General features: G+C 42.4%; 1 protein-coding gene across 7 annotated transcripts in view; it reads left to right on the forward strand.

The window, feature by feature from the left end:
• Dnm3 (dynamin 3) overlaps nucleotides 1-17,859 on the forward strand; it is a 467,024-nt gene that overhangs the window by 432,823 nt on the left and 16,342 nt on the right. For 5 of the 7 annotated variants that reach the window (XM_041662394.1, XM_041662390.1, XM_041662391.1 and 2 more), the window contains 2 exons: nucleotides 5,461-5,687; nucleotides 6,514-6,750. In XM_041662394.1, coding sequence (XP_041518328.1) covers nucleotides 5,461-5,687; nucleotides 6,514-6,750 — 464 coding nt within the window. Of the gene's footprint in view, nucleotides 1-5,460; nucleotides 5,688-6,513; nucleotides 6,751-11,122; nucleotides 11,371-17,859 lie in introns of those variants that run through there. The other 2 variants (XM_041662393.1, XM_041662396.1) reach the window with 1 other exon arrangement.

Consider the following 17,859-nt stretch of genomic DNA (forward strand, 5'->3'; position numbering starts at 1 on the left):
ACTAATAGGAGTGTGGAGAAAACCAGCTATCAGGACGTGCGGCACTCTTAGCAAGTAATGGCGGTCTCTGCTAGACATTTAGCTTTTGCATCTACGAGAAACAAGTGGCAGACGGTGACTTTTCTTGAATATTATTATCGTGCCTCTGTTTTTCCTATGGATAAAAACATTTTGTATCCATACTTCTAAATTATGTCTTTTTCAAATAGAGAATGAAATCTTCTTAAAACAATGTACTTACATTCTCATGGCATCTCAATGCCCAAGTCTTTCTGTTCATTCCAGATGTATCCTGTTAAGCACAAAGAAACAGACCCAATAAATCAACTGTCCTATACCATGCAGGGAAGCTGGGGTTTTTTAAGTCAGTTTGAATTGATGAAATGAGAGAATTAGTAATAGAACCACAACTAAGAAAAGCAGTCTGAATTCTACCTATTCTGTGAACTGATATTCCATCAGAATGAATAAATGCTGAAGATGGGCTCTCTCTGTCTTCCTAGCCCATGGCCTTTCACCCTGGAAGCGGGAATGGCTGTCTGGCCTCTTGAAAAAGAATATGCTCCAGCCAGCTTTCATAAAGTTCAGGATTCAGTGGGCAGTTTCCTTTGAAAGTTTACATTAAGTGTTCTGCCACTCAGCTCTCCATATGGAATTGTTTAAGAAGTTTAAAGCCGGGCAATAAATGCCTGGCCTCAGACATACTGTAAGCCTTTGTCTATTGAAACCCAGCAGCTGTTTCATTACTTAAACATACCAGGTAACAGCGGCACAAAGGAACAGCGAGTTTATGACAGGCGGCCATGAGTTAAAGTCACAGCAGCAAAGTTGCGTGGGACTTTAAGACTAGCGCACATAACGGCCCATGACGATGGCATTGCGCCCCCATAGCTCACCCCGCCAGGAGTGCTCCATCACAGAATGTGGGAATCCAGCTTTATTCTAAAACATGGCAGGTTTTATTTTTGTTTGAACCCCAGGGACATTTGTTCTCTTCCACGTCTCATACATGGAAAACTGAGGCATGGAAAGGTTAAGCGCCTTGCCCAAGATTGCACAATTCAGTCTCATGCTGTCTCTAATCCAGCAGCAAAGAAGGTGCAAGGGGCCGGGGGACATCTCTAAGTCAGTCCTACTCAGAGAGCTCCTGCCCCCACCCAGTATGCCCACAGGATGATCTCCCTGGGCAGTTCCCATGACTCAAATGAACATGAGAAACAATGCCTTAAACCTTAGAACACTGTCTCTCATCCAAACAGACTCACAGAATACACAGTGGAATGTAGAAGTTCATATGAATTCTTTAAAAACGGAACACTGAAGTCGTGAAACCCAGAGGCACTTCACACTCGGAAGGGTTCAGCGGAGGCCCCAGGGCCCCTGCAGCTCCACCGTGACCCTTCTAGTCATCCACTCTTTGGTGGAAAAGTAGTACTAGGTGCCCTAGTTTCAAAACATGCCCTTAACACCAAACCATTGTTCCAGCGTTCAGACCATGATCCATGTGGGGAAGCTAAACCCAGCAGCTGCCCCTTCCCCACCAAAATGTTCACAAGAGGCTCTCCGGACCTTCAGCCCCTACCAAGGAACACTCCACTCTTTCTTATATTTTGCCTGTCTCCAAACTTTGGATCTCTCAGCATGTACATCTTTCTGGCCTCCTTTGCCCAGCATTTTGAATCCATAGAGGTTGTATTTTGTAGAAGAAAAATGACAGAACCAAATCCACGGGGTGGGAGCAGGGGGAGCAGAAGGAAGGGAGGTGGGAGGGTGATGACCTGGGTGGCACATCCCCAGATGAACAAAGTGGAATTACTCAGTGAAAAATTTTATACACGTGAGTGAGCCACAATGCCCTGCTTCATGCAGAGACTATCCTGTAGAGACGGGAGTTCAGTGAAACTGTCTCCCAGGCAACCCAACTGTCTCCTGGTGAAAGTGTTAAAATGGCTCAGTCATAACAAAGGAAGTTTAAGATAAAGAGCCGAACATCTTCAGGGGACTAGGGAAGGGTTAAAAGTTAGGAGGAAAACATGTGGAGCGTTTTTAATGACCTCACATTCCTTTACAGTGAGCACTGGGACATGGTGTGGTAATGCCTGTTTATTTAGCCTGCAGAGTTTGAGCTGGAAAGGGATTTTGTGTGTGAGAATTTTTGTGAGCCACACAAAGATGTATAGGTTATAAGGTGTTATAATTAAAAGCATAAATATTGCTCCAAATATCCCGTCCAAGTATAATTGGTATGTTCTGTTCGCTGAGGTATTTTCCAAATGCTATTATTATATAAGGAAAATCTACTCAGTCTCTATTTGCACTGCAGAATCCTTGATTTAAATATTTGACACCCAGATGGCTCAGAAAACCCCTAAAGTATCTGGAACCCCCCCCCCCCATGCAATGTTCCCACCCTCATCAACTGGGGTTGTTGTTCCAAAATCTAGTTGTAGCATTGAAAGGTAAGGGTAGGCTAGAAGACAGCCTAAACCTTTCCTTACATCCCCCCCCCACCAAAAGAATGTTCACCAATTCTGGGTCTTTAAGCATTTCTTGACAAATGAAGACATAGTGGCCAGCAGGTAAGCTGCAGTGTATAGTATCAGGGCTCATTATTTCGTTCCGTAATTCAACTGTTGATTCAGATCTGCTTAGGAACTATTTTTGGAACCTCGTTTAAAATTGTATTTAATAGGACCTAAGTGGTATTCCAGCAAGATGTAAATCTTCAAAAGAGCTCAACCCCACTGATCATTGAGGCCAGGGAAATCATCTGGTTTTGAGTTTTAAGTTGCACCGTTTATCCAAGTGTGCGCACACACACCCCACCATGGAAGGCCTGTACAAATGTCTCTGCCTCCATGGACACCTGCATGTGTGTTTAGAAAGGAATAAACCTTCAAAGACCGTGAAATATTCCTAAGGCCAAATTGTCTCCCTTTCTTCAAAATCTGACTTTCCTTTTTGCCACTTGAGTGTCAGTTATCCAGGCCAGAGCCACCTTCCACCAGTTATTACCTCCCTTGCTCTTCTCATGTGGACACCGCCAGATGGCTTTTCCTTTGTAATGTTCTTCACAGGTTCCCATTTTTTCCATTCTGTGGCACCGATCATCATTCCACGAATTAAACCATAGCCTCCTATTGGGTCTATCTCTATTACTAAGCTTGCAATTTTTTTTCAATTAAAACCAGCTTAATTTTTCTAATAATTTATTTCACTTACTTGTCAAAAGCCTTGCATGGTCTCATACTGCCAAATGGATAAAGTTTAAACACTTTTCATTAGTACCAAAGATCTTATATTTTGCCCTAGATTTACTGATCAAATTTCCTTTTTATACCTCCTAGACAGTTTCCTGAACAGTGTGCCTTACATCTCTACCATGTTTGATTCACTCCTGGTTTACAGGGAACTCAGTTGATTTCCCCACAATGAGACCATCTTGAAAGCTCATCAACACGTATTCTGGGTCAGTCTGTCTTTGCAAATCCCCAAACTGCCCAGAAAATCATGAAGGTCAGACAGGATTGACCCCACAGAACTACATGCAACCCCAGCTCTCTGTGATCTTAGTCTTGGACCAGGACTGGAAGTTATATTTACAGTAATTGACTATACTAACATTTAAGGGTTATATACCAGCTAAACTGGACTGCCCTCCTTCCAATGGTATGAACTACATACCCAACTGCTACACAAAAAAGAACACAGGAAGACGTTCCGTCCTCTTAACCCACGTGACCCATTGACTTCAACTGTAGGAGCTAACCTGCCTGCAGCCCTGCGCTTTTGCCCTCTTCCAGTGTTCTCAATTTAAAAAACAATCCATTAAAAAAACATGAAACTGTGCTTTAGATTGAATAATAATCTTAACTACAATCCAGGAATCTTAACTGAGCACCTGATAGGTGTCCTGTCATCATTCTGAATTTTAAACAAAAATGTTTTGGCATAAAATCTAGATATAAGTAATCCAGATAAAATGTAGCTTTCTCAAATAACAGAAGAACTGGAAACTTTAAATTGGCTTATTTTTCTTAGTTTAAGTTAATTATCATACTTGCTAGCTGCTCTAAACTATCAACATAAAGCTGGTTGTATAGATCAATGGTGGAGTCTACACTTACACGAAAGGCCCTGGATGACCAGCATGATAAGAAGATAAAAGAAAGAGCCAGGCAGTGGTGGCACATGCCTTTAATCCCAGCACAGAGGAAGCAGGCAGATCTCTGAGGTTGAGACCAGCGTGGTCCACAGAGCAAATTCCAGGACAGCCAAGGCTACACAGAAAAACCCTCTCTTGAAAAACAAAAAACAAATAAACAAAATGAAGACAAAGAGAAGATGAAGAAATATAAATTGTCTTTTCTAAGCATTTAAATCTCATGATATATGTTGTCAGGAATTTGGTTAGAAGATTTTAGGCTGAACTTACAGCTGTATGACCTTGGAAAAGTCACTGAAATATTTCCTATGTTTGTTTCTGCACCTGTGAAGTTTTATTTAATCATTACGCAGTGAATTAAGTCATATAACCTTTAAAGGAATTTGGAAAATGTATTTCACTGATTTGCACATTCATTCTCTCATATTTAGTATGGACATGCATTTATATTCAGTGATATCGGGACATTTTATCATAGGTCAGCTGATATAGCCTCCTTCCTGTCATATAAAGTGGATGGCTGATGCTTAGATCTGATAACACATGGGGACTGGACCTCTTTCCTTCTCTGTTATATACCCTTTCTATTCCCATCCTGCTACAAGTTATTGCTCAACTAAGACTTATGTGCTTGTTTATGTATCTGTTGCATTGATGAAGCCTCATGTCCAGTCCTCTGGACAGTTAACTGACTTTGCTTGTAAACTTCTAGAAAACACAATGTGTCCTTTTTACTTTCCTGAAAATCAGCTTACATTATAAGTATATATACACACATGTGTGTATATGTATATGTATATATATAACTGCATATATGTATATATGCAACTATAATCAGTATTTAATATCCACTTATATGTACTAATTTTGCTTTTCACCGTATCCTGAAAACTTCAATAATGTTTGATTATTTTGGCTAAAAAAAAAAAATCTAGCTAAAGGATTAGGGCTGCTACGGAGTAGAAAACTTGTTGAACTACAAAGCTTACTTTGTGACATCTATTGAAAGTAATGCTGCTCACCTCATGGGACCTTCCTGTTGCATAAGTCTAATGGCTTCTAACAGCCTCACGAGACCTTCCCACAGCTAACGAGCCCTACTCTTGTGGTAGCAAGGTTTGTCCTTTCTTCAGCTCTCATGCTATCATTGTTTTGAAAGTCCAAAGGCAGAGGGGAAACCTCTCTGTGTACCAATGCAAATAAGATAGTTGTATGCCGTTTCCCTTTTCTCCACATTCCTGGGCTATAGCCACAGAGTCTGTGTCTGTTCCTTCTCATTTTAATCTTTCTTACAGGTTAAAGACTTCATCAACTCTGAGCTCCTAGCACAGCTCTATTCTTCTGAGGACCAAAACACTCTGATGGAGGAGTCTGCTGAGCAGGCTCAGCGCCGGGATGAGATGCTCCGAATGTACCAAGCCCTGAAAGAAGCCCTTGTGATTATTGGTGACATCAGTACAGCCACTGTGTCAACCCCAGCCCCACCTCCAGTAGATGACTCCTGGCTCCAGCATTCCCGCAGGTAGGGAGGGAGCTCCATGGCACCTGAGTTCTACTGGCCGTGTCCACTCTGTTTCTAAGGATACAGACCCTAAAGGAAAAGGGAAAAGTTCAGCAGGGGTCAAAGTGTGCCAGCTCCTTTCATGAACAAGTTTAATGAATTCTTACAATGAAACTTGATATTTTTTTTGTTCTTGCTGTAAAAAGATACCACGATCATGGCAACTCTTATAAAGGAAACCATTTCACTGAGGTGGCATCTTACAGTTCAGAGATTCAATCCATTATCATCATGGTGGGGAACATGGCAGTGTGCAGAAGACATGGTGCTGGCTACATCTTGATCATAAGGCAACAGGAAATGGTTGGTCTGCCACACTGAGGGAAGCTCTAGCAAAAGAGACCTCAAAGCCCACCCCCACAGTGACACCCTTCCTCCAACAAGGCCACACCTCCTAATAGTGTAGTGTCACTCCCTTTGGCCATTTTCTTTCAAACCACCACATGGTTATTAAAAGAGTAAAATAGTGCTGAGTTTCCCCAGATGAAAAGATAAGAGTATGGATTATGATATATATCATATAGATATATATGAGAAAATATTCACATACCTATATGTTTAAAAGAAACACTAGCAACTGCTATTGATTGTTTCCAGAAAGTGGGGAAGTAAACCAAAATCTCAGCATTTATCCTTTCATGTACATGGTCATCTTATAACATATCAAAGTTATATAGCCAAAAATAAATTAATTTTAAAAGGCAACCAGGAAATTACAAAACTGCTTTTTAAAAGGTTAATTAAAAAAGAAAGACTGCACAATTGAAAACTTTGTCTCTTTTCTCAGGTCACCTCCTCCAAGTCCCACCACCCAGAGGCGACCAACTCTAAGTGCTCCCCTCACAAGGCCCACATCTGGCCGCGGACCAGCCCCTGCCATTCCCTCTCCAGGTCCCCACTCTGGAGCTCCTCCAGTCCCATTCCGCCCTGGCCCATTACCTCCTTTTCCCAGCAGCAGCGACTCCTTCGGAACCCCTCCTCAAGTTCCATCCAGACCTACGAGGGCGCCCCCCAGCGTTCCGAGGTAAGCAAACTGTGCTGCAGGCGCTCCCCAAGGTCCTCCCTGGTTCTCTTCTCAGTGTAACAGACATATTTATTTGAAAAACAAAACAAAACCAAAAAACTTTGCAAACATCTTACTGTACATATTAGTGATTTTCACACTGGCAGTTGGGGCAGTGAGCACAAGGCAAATTCTGGTGCCTAAGCCTATTGGAAGCCCTGTGTGTGATCAAATTATGGTGCCTAAGCCTATTGGAAGCCCTGTGTGTGATCAAATTCTGGTGCCTAAGCCTATTGGAAGCCCTGTGTGTGATCATTGGAGCCTCTCATTTACCACCTGGCACAGACTTGAATCTCTCATTTTTGAGACCAAAGCAAATGGGACCTGGTGAATGGTGTTTTACCAGCTGGGTAGTAGAGCCAGACCCAGGGCTTTGAAAGAAACAGCTGTGTGTACGTCATGAGGGGTGCATGGACTAAGATCTTGACTTCTCCATTACCCAAAGCAATCTAGAAAAGCATTGACTCGAGGAACTTTATCCATCTGCTCTTTGCACTATGACCCCAATATCACTAACTTTAATGTAAACTAAGAATAGTCTAGCCAATTGATCTACAGAGATTGTAATGTAGACCTAAGGATTATGTATCAGATAGACGGCTATGTAATTGAATAATTTTGACAACTCTAAGCAGATTTTCTGGTCTAGTTGTCAAACAATATAAACTAATCAGTGATGGAGCCTGAAACGTCCTGAGTTAAAGCTAGATTCTTACCTTCATCCATGCAGTCAACATGCAGTCATTTCTGACATTTTCCAAGGATGTAGGTAATATGGAGTTTTACCCCCACAAAATCAGAAAATGTAAAGACAAAAGTGTCCCATGCATGAAGTTAAACATTGTAGTTCAGAGAATTAGAATATTCACATGCCCCATTCAGCAAAACCTGAAGAGAGCTGTAACACACAGCCCTGCCCACCCACCCACGAAGCATCTTTACCGCTGTGGCGCTTGGGTTTTGATCCTCAAGGCTTTAGTGGTAATGGACAGAGGAAAGAAAACCCCAAACAGATAGACAAAAGGGTGTGCAAGAATAACTTAGCTTTGAAGCCATAAGATCTGGGTGATGCATTCACCCCCAAGATGTAAGTTCCTCATCGAGGAAATAAAGAAAACGGTGGTATTACTGCTCAGATCTCAAGATGAGACAATACTAGTAGACTTCTGATTTGTCTGAAACTGAGCTAAATTTTAAGTAATATCTATTTTGCTCTCAATATAAGTGTTGTCCTAAAAGTTTCCCACATACCTTTGTATCTAAGGCTCAAACATCCAATAAAATAGACTATTATTTATAGACAATGGGGTGAAACGGCTTGCCCAGTGTCATTCCACCAGACTTCAATCCCTAGCAGCCTGACTTGAGAGCCCAAGCTCAACCACCACAGTAGAGGCTGGTACCCGGGGCGCTCAGAGCCTGACATTTCTGCTATGGTGGCTCTCCTGTGCATTGGAGGATGATTAACAGCATCCCTGGCCTCCAGTCACTGGCTGTCGGTTGTGACCACTGAAAATACAGACAGGCTGCTGTCCCTCAGGGAAGTAAACCCCTACTCTCCTTGTCAACCACTGCTCTGCAGTGTGCAGAAGAATTTCCTTTCCACATCAAAAACATGCATTTCAACATTGAATGTTGCTACAAGCAAGATCGAGTTTATTGTTTTAGAAAACCTCAAATTGACTGGGAAAGTGTCTGCCATCTGCTGCTGAGCCAGGATGGTATGGAGGCTGTGAGGGAAAGGGGGAGGGGAGGGGAGGGGAGGGAAGGGGTGTGAGAGTGTGAAGGCAGAGTCCAGAGGGAGCCTTGAACTCTGCTGTTTTGTCTGTTTTGCTATGAGAAGGAGCCAGAAGGACCTGTGGCGGTGCAGCACTCGGGAATGAGTGTGCATGTCTTGCCTGCTCGCTTGACTGCTTTCCTTCTTGGTTTCCAACAAGCCAGATTGCCAGTGCTCTTCAGAAAAATCAGCTTTCGGATGCTAAACTGATCTGCTAAGCAGGGTGGAGTTAGCTTTGGTATTTCTGAGCTTGCATGCAGGCAGAAGGGTGGGAGTCAGTAAGTCACGCTGAATTGCCAAGGAGGGGGAGCCACCAGGTTTAAGAAGACCTCACTTGCTCATAGGGGAATTTGTAGGACAACAGTTGAGCTATTCAGAATTTTTAGAATGCTCTCAAGTTAAAGCCAGACTTAACTTGATCTGACTTTGTGTACCGCCCCAAATTTAAAACAGAAACGAAGAGTTTGAATTGAAAGAGGGAATGATGGTTGTTTTGTGCTGAGCCCTCAAGATTGAGGGCCAGCAAAGCAGGCTGGGAGGGAATCCCTGTGGTGGGAGTCACCTGAGCAGAGCTGGAGGCCAGGCAGGGTCCCGATGCCTATTAAAGCCTTGCTTTAGATGGAAGATTCTGAACACACGCCTGTTTTTAATAAAAGCCAGAGCAGGAATCCTACCAAATGCAAGCCAGAAATGAGGTTTAAGATTTCAAAAAACAAAAAAAAAAAAAAAGAAAGAAAGAAAAAAGAAAGGGGGGAGGGAGAAAATGAAGAAAGCTCTTATTGAAACTCCTTGCTCTACTGTCTATATATTATTCTCTTCCTTGCATAATTTGCTTCCATTTTCTCTAGAAAAAAGACAGACAGAAAGAAAGAAAGAAAGAAAGAAAGAAAGAAAGAAAGCCCCCTATCCATCATCTCCAGGAAAATAATGTTCAGCTTTTCGAGTAGAAAATCCAATCTCCCCACCCTCCCTACCTACAAAGTTCTTTGCTTTCTTAAGGGACCTTCTTCTTTTTCAACCAGAAACTTACAACAAGACAACACGGCACAAAAGGTCACCTTCTAGCTTCCTGCGGGCCTTTCATGTTACAAAGACAATAACTGAATTTTTAGAGGCAAAAGCTCAGCCACCCTACTATGTGCCTGGGCAATTGTCTTTCTGATATTTTGAATGACTTATTTTCACCCTATTTCAAGGTCATCAAAGCCCTTGGCGTGGCTCAGGAACCTTGAATGCATTGTCTTTTTAACCAGAGTCTTTACTGGATATTTCCATTTTGGTACAAAGGGAGAGGCAGGGGCAAGGTGCTGGAGTCATTTTGGCTCAGCTATGCTCAGCTTCTCCAGCAGGCTGTTCTGGTCTCTGTGTTTGAAGCTTTTTGGTGGGAGAGCAGGAAATGCTGCAAACTGCACGCCTGTTTTAATCAATTCCACCTGAACTGGGGAGCATCCCAGGGAGACTCACTAGCAGGCATGCTTCTGTCATTGCTAAGCTGAGTATACGCAAATCCGTGATCTTTGGGACGTTTTTTTCATGGCTTGACTATCTACATTCAAGTTCTCTGTTTGAAAATACATGCCAGCCAGGGCTCTATTTAGAAGCAAAGAGCACCACCTCTTTGGAGTCCCACTTCTCTTCATTGCAGATCCCAGTCATCATCAGACACCAACGTCAGGGTTAGCATAGCTATTTTCAGTTACCGCTTCTTAAAATTAGTTAATTGGAGCTCACAGCCTTTGACATTAAGAGAACTAATGAGCTGAATCGGAGTGTGTGTTTCCTGGCAACGGTGAACCCTGGCCCGGTTTCCCTTGTCATCTCCCCTTCCCTTGGATCAAGCTACAGACAAAGCTGTTTTGCAGTGGTCAAAAGAGAGAAGGGGAGGGGAGGGGCCTGTAGCCAAGGATGAAGAGACTTCATTTACCTCATCACTCAATCTTCCACTTAAAAAAAAAAAAAAAAAAAGTTGAACTAGAGAAGCCCTTTCTTTGACCCACCCTCATTCACCATCCCTGATGGCTTCTTTTTCAAAATGGCCCAGCCTGGTTTCTATTTGGTTTTTACTTCAGCTCACCTAGATGACAGAAATCAAGAAATGGTCCTTTGGGAATTCCCAAAGTAAAGACAAAGTAAAGCCCCCATAGTGTGTGGGCAGCCCTCGGGGCAGCATCAAGACTTGACCAGAGGTTCTCACTGGTGTCTTCTATGATTTCCTGACTTAAGATAGCACACAGAGAAGCCCCACATCTCAACATCCTCATGACTAAGCCAGCTATGCGGGAAGATGTATAAATCTCTTTCCAAAGACATCACAGATACCCTCATATTGTAGAAGTTAAGGCCAATTGGCTTTCATCATAATTTAGTTTTCAATGTTTGATCTCTGTGGCCCGCCTTGTCTAACCCTAATCCCAACTCTTCCATTCCATTGGCTGTTAGACATTTCAGTTAATACAACATCCCTTTTACTTGGGGGTTTCATTAGCCAGTCCCCTGAACTTCAGGACAAACCATAAACCCGTCATTCTTATATCTTTGCATCCCCCCCACGTCAAGGTTTGGCGCCGTGAAGGAGGAAGCTGCCGAGCCTTGAAGTCGTGGGGCTCAGCGGATTAAACAACCCCTGTGACTAGCCTGGGAGTCACTCCCCTCTGGTCACACATGGAAACATCCTGACTTCCCCGCTCTTCTCCTGAATAGCCCTCTAAAACTGATATTTTTAGCAGCCAAGTGTCATTTGGACAAAGGATGAAATCACCTTGTGATTTGTGATGTCAGCTGTGAGCATTCTGTTCTCCCCCTAGCCTTCTTCCTTTAATAAAAAATAAAAATTATAATCAGATTTTATAATTTGTCAGGGAACTATTTTTTATTTTTAACAACTGGATCTGAAAGTTTTTAAAAACCCATATTATTCAAAACTATAATTGCTAAGAACAGAACAACTTTGAGTCATTGTAACAAATCCTTATTTTCCAGGTATTTTGTGAGGCAACCATATTATAAGAAAAATCTGGTACTGGAACCTCCAAATGTAATTAATAATTTGCTGAAGGTTCAACATGAGTTGTAATGATGAGCTCATGGTACTTTAATGAAACGAAAATTTCAACCACTGTTCACTAAAGCAAACGTCCACTTTAATTTAAGGGCCTCTGTTATGCACACTGCCAAAAGCCCGTTCTGTTTACGTGATGATTCGTATTCCAGTGTCCTGTTTCAATTCTTATGACAATGTACTGAAATGAAGCAATGGTTAATGTCAAAGGTTTTCACTCTTCAGAGCCTGTTTCTAATACGGCTTAAGGTTAGATTATCTTGGCGGGTCCCTCCTTGGATCTAGCAAAGTAGAATGTATTTTATACAGACGTTTCCATCCTGCCATAGACCAAATGACTGGCAGTCTGTTTAGGTGAGACCCACATACACCACACAAGTGTCCCAAAGGTCAGAATTTGTGAACTTTGTGCAAGTGTCTAGGCAGACATCAGTTTGCCTTTCTGTTTTCATTGTGTCCCTTATCTATTTTACATATCCCATGCTGCAGGAGAGTAAAAACAAAACTGGAAAATGAGACTTACCTAATGCAAAACACAAATAACATAAATGCAGACAGGAGACACCTCATCCTACCCTAAGCTGCTTGGCCCAGGAGTGGGGCCGGGCATTCAATTAAGCAAACACAACTGCTTCCATGTCGTACGTCAATAACAAATAACTCTAGGTTGCTAAGCTCGGTCACTGCAATGCAAGCCCTTCTGCATTTTAGGGTGCCCAGTTGTGCCCTGGGCTTCACCCGACTGATAGAGGAAGACAGCCAAGACAGGAGTCTGGCCAAGGAGGCACTGGGCAGAGAGAGCGCACAGTTGGGTTATTTTTCCTGTGGCTAGTCAGCAGCTGGAATCTGCTGAATGTTCCTATATACAAGTTGATGTCAGCTCAGAGAAAAGGGGAAAAATACCCCACCCAGTGTAAGCAGACACGCCAGACTCATGGGCACGCTTAAGCCAGCTAGGACTCGAGTCTCATCACCACGGTCTCTCATTCCCCTCTCTGGAAGAAAAGGATGATTTTCAAGAAACCTCCACACTCAGACACTCCTGCTTAGATATTTTTCAAAGGCTTCAGAGACTCATGATGTATGACTCCGTGGCTCTTTTATGTCTAACTTTCAGCCAGGCAACAAATTATGAGAACAGCCTTTTTTTTTTTTCCATTCCTCCAACTCAGCAGCTACTATGAGAGATTAAAAGTGAGATTTAGACAAACCTTGCTAGACAGCCAAGAAATTCAAAATAAAACCATAAATGCAGCATCTTGCTCTACGGATGTGCTCGGGACACCTAACTCCAGCAGTAGAAGAAAGGAGGGGAGGACTTAGCTGCGGGTTGGATGGCTTCGCCTGCTTGTCATACTCCTACTTCTGCTTAAACATAGAATTTCCAAAGTGCCTGATATTGAAATTCCTTAGCTTACTCATGCCAACATATTGTAAGCATTGTCAGGGGGACCCTCTGAATCTAAACACATATTTACACCCTTTAGTTGCCAAATGGACTCCATCTGGCTCACTGATGTTGCTGCCAAAGGGGTATTATACTTTTGGTCAGGCTGGAGTTTTCAGTGCCAGAGCGAAGGTTTCTGGGAAGGCTCTGGGTCTGAGAGACAGTACATGTTTGTAGACGCCACATCACTTGAGTATTTGTATGTGTAGATCACGTGGCAACTCTAACCCAAAATGGAATTCCAACATAGGATATTGTCACATGCCACTAGGTTTTCAGGAACCCCCCTCCATGGCATGGTTCATTCTTCACATCTGGCTGCTCTTCAGGCAGCAGAGCCACATGATAGGCAAAACCACAAATACCAAATGCTCCAATGTCTTATTTTTAACCGTTCCCATAAGCACGGAGAAATATCCACTCTTGTTTTTCAGTCAAAATAATCAGTTCACACGAATCATATGAACTCATTCCATCCACAGGCCTGGGGGAAGGGGAATAATGGAAATGGCAACTGGCCAAATTCTCCATGTCTCCACATCATTGGGGCAGGGCAGAACCCCCTGATTTCAATTACTCAGAGAGAGGAAATTGTTCATAATGGAGATGATCTAAACACCAGAAAACGAGACAAAGTATAGTTACTCTCCTCCCTGCTCTTGTGGGAACCCCGTGAATGTACAGGTAAAAATGAGATTAAGCACCAATCAGCACCCTCCTCTTCCTGTTTCCTTGATGGGAAAGCTGGTAGAAAAAACAGAGAAGAAAATAGAGACTAAATCATCATAGAGACTCTACCACAAACATATCCAAGGCTTTAGTGGAAAATTTGAAAATGAAAAGAAGTTAAAATAAAGGTGGACATGACCGCATATACCTATAGCCCCATGACTTAGGAGGATCATGAGTTTGAAGCCAACCTGGGCTCCATAGTGAGTTCAGGTCATCAAGATCTATAGAGTATGATCCTCTCTCATCTCCATCACACTCCTTCCATCCAACAAAGGAGGTGGGCAGTATGAGGAGGCCCCAGGAGGCTTTCAGTATAATCTGGGAAGTGGTCTTATTCTACAACCAAATATACCATTTGCTTCCACCACGTAAACACTCACATTTGGTTATAGATATTCAGAAGCAACACTGGATGTATCCTTCATCTGCATACTAATTCTAGCATTCATTTGCAAATACTTATGATTATTGTATATTACATCTAGCATGAGACCTCCTATGATGGAGAAGAGAAATCCTTTTTTTTTTTTTTTGGCTATTTTGTTTTGTAATGTTTTCCATGCTTTCCTTGAAATTACTAGGTACCCAGCCCCTTCCAGCCTTGAATTCCTAATCTTGCCTCCGTCTCCATCTTCAGGCATCAGAACCACATGATTATAGCAGTGTACCATACAGTTCTCAGTGACAAAGACATTTGGGGCATTTTGTAATCTTTTGGGTTGTTTGCTTGACAATGGATACTTATATAAGATGTATTCTGAACCATTTATATTTTTTTAACTTCATAGTGTGATTATTCTCAGAGCTAATTTTAAGACTGAATGAACTTTTTCCTTCCAGTAAACCTTCCTTTAAGTACCATGCCCCAGGGCCTGCATAAGACATTCCCACTCTCTCCTGCTATGGTTGCATTCACGAGGAAAATCTTTAGAAATTGAGCCAAATAGCCACTGTTTTTTTTTAAAAAAAAAAACAACAAAACACTCCCTATAGTGCCAAATTATTTTCATAACTAAAATAATAAAGCTTCATGTGAAGCAAGTTTTACAGTATCTTAATTATTGGCTTCTGGGGTAAAGAATTAAGGAAACATTAGTGAATGTGTTAACTAGACAAAGCATGGGAAGAATTTCCCTTTACTTACCTAGGACTGAAAGCAAAATAAAATCCATATTCTGAATCCATATTCTGTATGTAAACCACTGGCATGAGAGCCAACTTCAAGTTTTAGAACTACCAATAAATAGCAGCACTCAGAAAAATCCCCGAAACTCATCAGGAGACTTCAGTCAACCTAGTGAGATGCTCTATGGTTCAGTTCAGGAATCCATAATGAGTAGATGTTGATATAATTGTTTGTCTATGATGTGCAATGGTTAGTGTTCTGCCCCCCAATGTAATTGTTTACATTGCCTTAATACTTTCAGTACTCTAAATGACGCTATCAACCTCTTAATATTTAATACTTGAAAGAGAGTCAGAATCTTTAGCTTTTAAAAACATGGTTTTCTGTGAACTCGCACATTGAGCTGATGCTGCTTTTTGACTTTCTTCCAATCATGGTCTTACAGCTTTTGCTCTGTTTTTACTCAAGGCCTGTCCTCCGTGAGTCTATTTGGTACATACTGATGATTCATAGTCTTCTGGATGAGGGGACATTACATGGGGACACTCATGTCAGTGCCAATTACCAGTTCTACTAGATTGTTCCCCAGCGCCCTTCCCTGCAGAATGGGGAATTTCAGTGAAAGTCTAGGGAGAGTCCAACGAACCTTTGCAATTTACAAGTGTTTCGTGGTCTCCGCAGTGTTTGCAGTTCTCGTTTGAAATGCTATTTTTGTCATAGGAATTTGCATATTTTACTTTTCCCCCTGCAGAATCTCTACCTTTGGTTAAAATGAAAGCACATCTTCCAGGGTAATCAATCCTGTGAGAGTAGGGAAGGTCACACTGTTGTCTCTCATCCAGAGGGCAATGTTGAATTGGAAAAACAAGGTTTAGGAACATCCCTTCTTACTGCAAATCCCTTGCAGCCCCCCCCCCCCTTTATTTATCCCTGATCTGATTTCCTTTGTCACTCTGGCCCCACACACCATTATGTAGAGCAGTCTTCCGCTAGTTACTTATGGTGGACACCTGCCTTCTAGCTGGGCTTGGCAGGCCAGCAGGATGAGGTAATAATCAGAAGAGAATGTTCTGGTTCTTTAGCCACATCCACGTACAGTTTTACTCAAAACAGCTCTCTGTGGGTGAGAACAGAGCGGCTTTGAGATCCCTCTGTCTAACATTCTGTGGGAGCCTGGAAGAAGAAAACTGTAAACGTTTTTGATCCTTCTAGAATAATGGAAATATAAATGATATCTACCTTGGCCCATCCTCTCAAACTGTTTACACACAGATGTGCACGGAAACAAGACCCTCACATTTATAAACATTTTGGCTCTATTTTCGCTAAGTCCAGCCGACATCTTAAGCTCTTCTCCATGTGGCTGTACAGCTCTGGTTTCCTAAGAGCATATTTTGTGAAGGATTTATCCAGGGCGATGGCCGTCTCTGTAAGACAGACGCCTGAAGGACATATGGTTTCCATAGATTTTCTGTCTAGACTGGCTTTATTTAGTGACTCTTGGTCTGAATTGGTCTAGTTAAAGTTTCTGCAGGAGCTTGTATAAAAATTTTAGGTGTGGGCACACCATCAAGGCGTAAGACAAAAGCTTTGACTCCGTATTGGCAAGAAAGTAGAAGGGATCACTGAACATTTTCCTTTAGGTTAAATCATTCCGATCATGTTGAATGGCCGCTCACCCATTCCACCCCCAACCACCATCCAGAATGGAGGTAACTATTAGTCTGATTACAGCTAAGTCCATACACCCCTCAATGTTTTCCTGAGAAAATTCTTTGTGTTGCCAGTAGGGTGTGTGTGTGTGTGTGTGTGTGTGTGTGTGTGTGTGTGTGTGTTTGTGTGTGTGTGTGAAAGCTCTAATTTACATGGCCCAGGGGACCTATGATTTCTTGCCCTTTTAGCACCAATTTTTACAAACACAGCATTTTTCTGACTTGAAGGAACAAAAACAACAAGCCACTGAGCAAGGGACTCAACCATTTAGTATTTCAGTAGCTCCTTCAACCAACAATGAAAATTCTGTTTTCAAATGTGGTTTCTGAGCCAGTGTTCAAGGCTGCTCTAGAAACAATAAGATCCTTTCAGAAGGAAAGAATAACTTCTCGGCTTTCCCAGAAGTCAGCTTCGCTCCCTCTTTTGTGAGAACCCTGTTTAACTGCTTCACAGCGATAGGCTTGTGGGAAGAGAAAAGACTGTGGGACACTCTGCACACACACACACACACACACACACACACCCATACACACACACCCCAAGTGCTGTCACTTGGCCTCTCAGTGAGCATTTAATCTCTCTTCCTCACATACTTGTTAACTGACATGGCAGCTCACAAGGCACAATGCCTCTCTGTTTTTCTGTTTGCTTTAATTTTTTTCTTTTGTTTTTAAATTTTGAGCTCTAAGGCATATTAGAGCTCCCCCTGCTGGATTTTTTAAGAACACTGTTGAGTAGGCCATGAGTGCATGGCAATTCTTTGTCTCCATTTTTGCCAGTCAAAGGGCAAGAAAAGTATCATGTGGTGCATTTAAAACTGACCTCTTGACTCACGAGGTGTCACCAGGCAGGAGTAAAATGTTGCTGCAGCCTGGTCTTTTCTAAATCTTTTGATTCAGATTGATTTTTTGTTCCAGTAAAACAATTTTTCAAGAAAAAATTGGCCTGCTCACCTTTCCAGTTACAGTTACCTTCTCTGAACAACGGCCCCAAGCCCTACCCTTCTGCCTGGAAGACACTCAAGGTCTCTTGCACCTTTCTAAAGCAGATGTGAGTTTTACTGTTTCAACCAGAGGAGCAGATTTCTGTCTTTTCCCTCCCTGCTCCTGCTTTTCTCTTTTCCATGACTTCAAATGCCAGGGGACGGCATATCTCAAAAGTGGAAGCTTCTGCTTCCCTTAGCCGCTTCCAGGTTACCTACTTCTGAGCCTCACTTC

The sequence above is a fragment of the Microtus oregoni genome, unplaced genomic scaffold, assembly GCF_018167655.1.
Source record: "Microtus oregoni isolate MIOR12 unplaced genomic scaffold, Mior012 000013F_ref0000133, whole genome shotgun sequence".
NCBI classification, from domain to species: Eukaryota; Metazoa; Chordata; class Mammalia; order Rodentia; family Cricetidae; genus Microtus; species Microtus oregoni.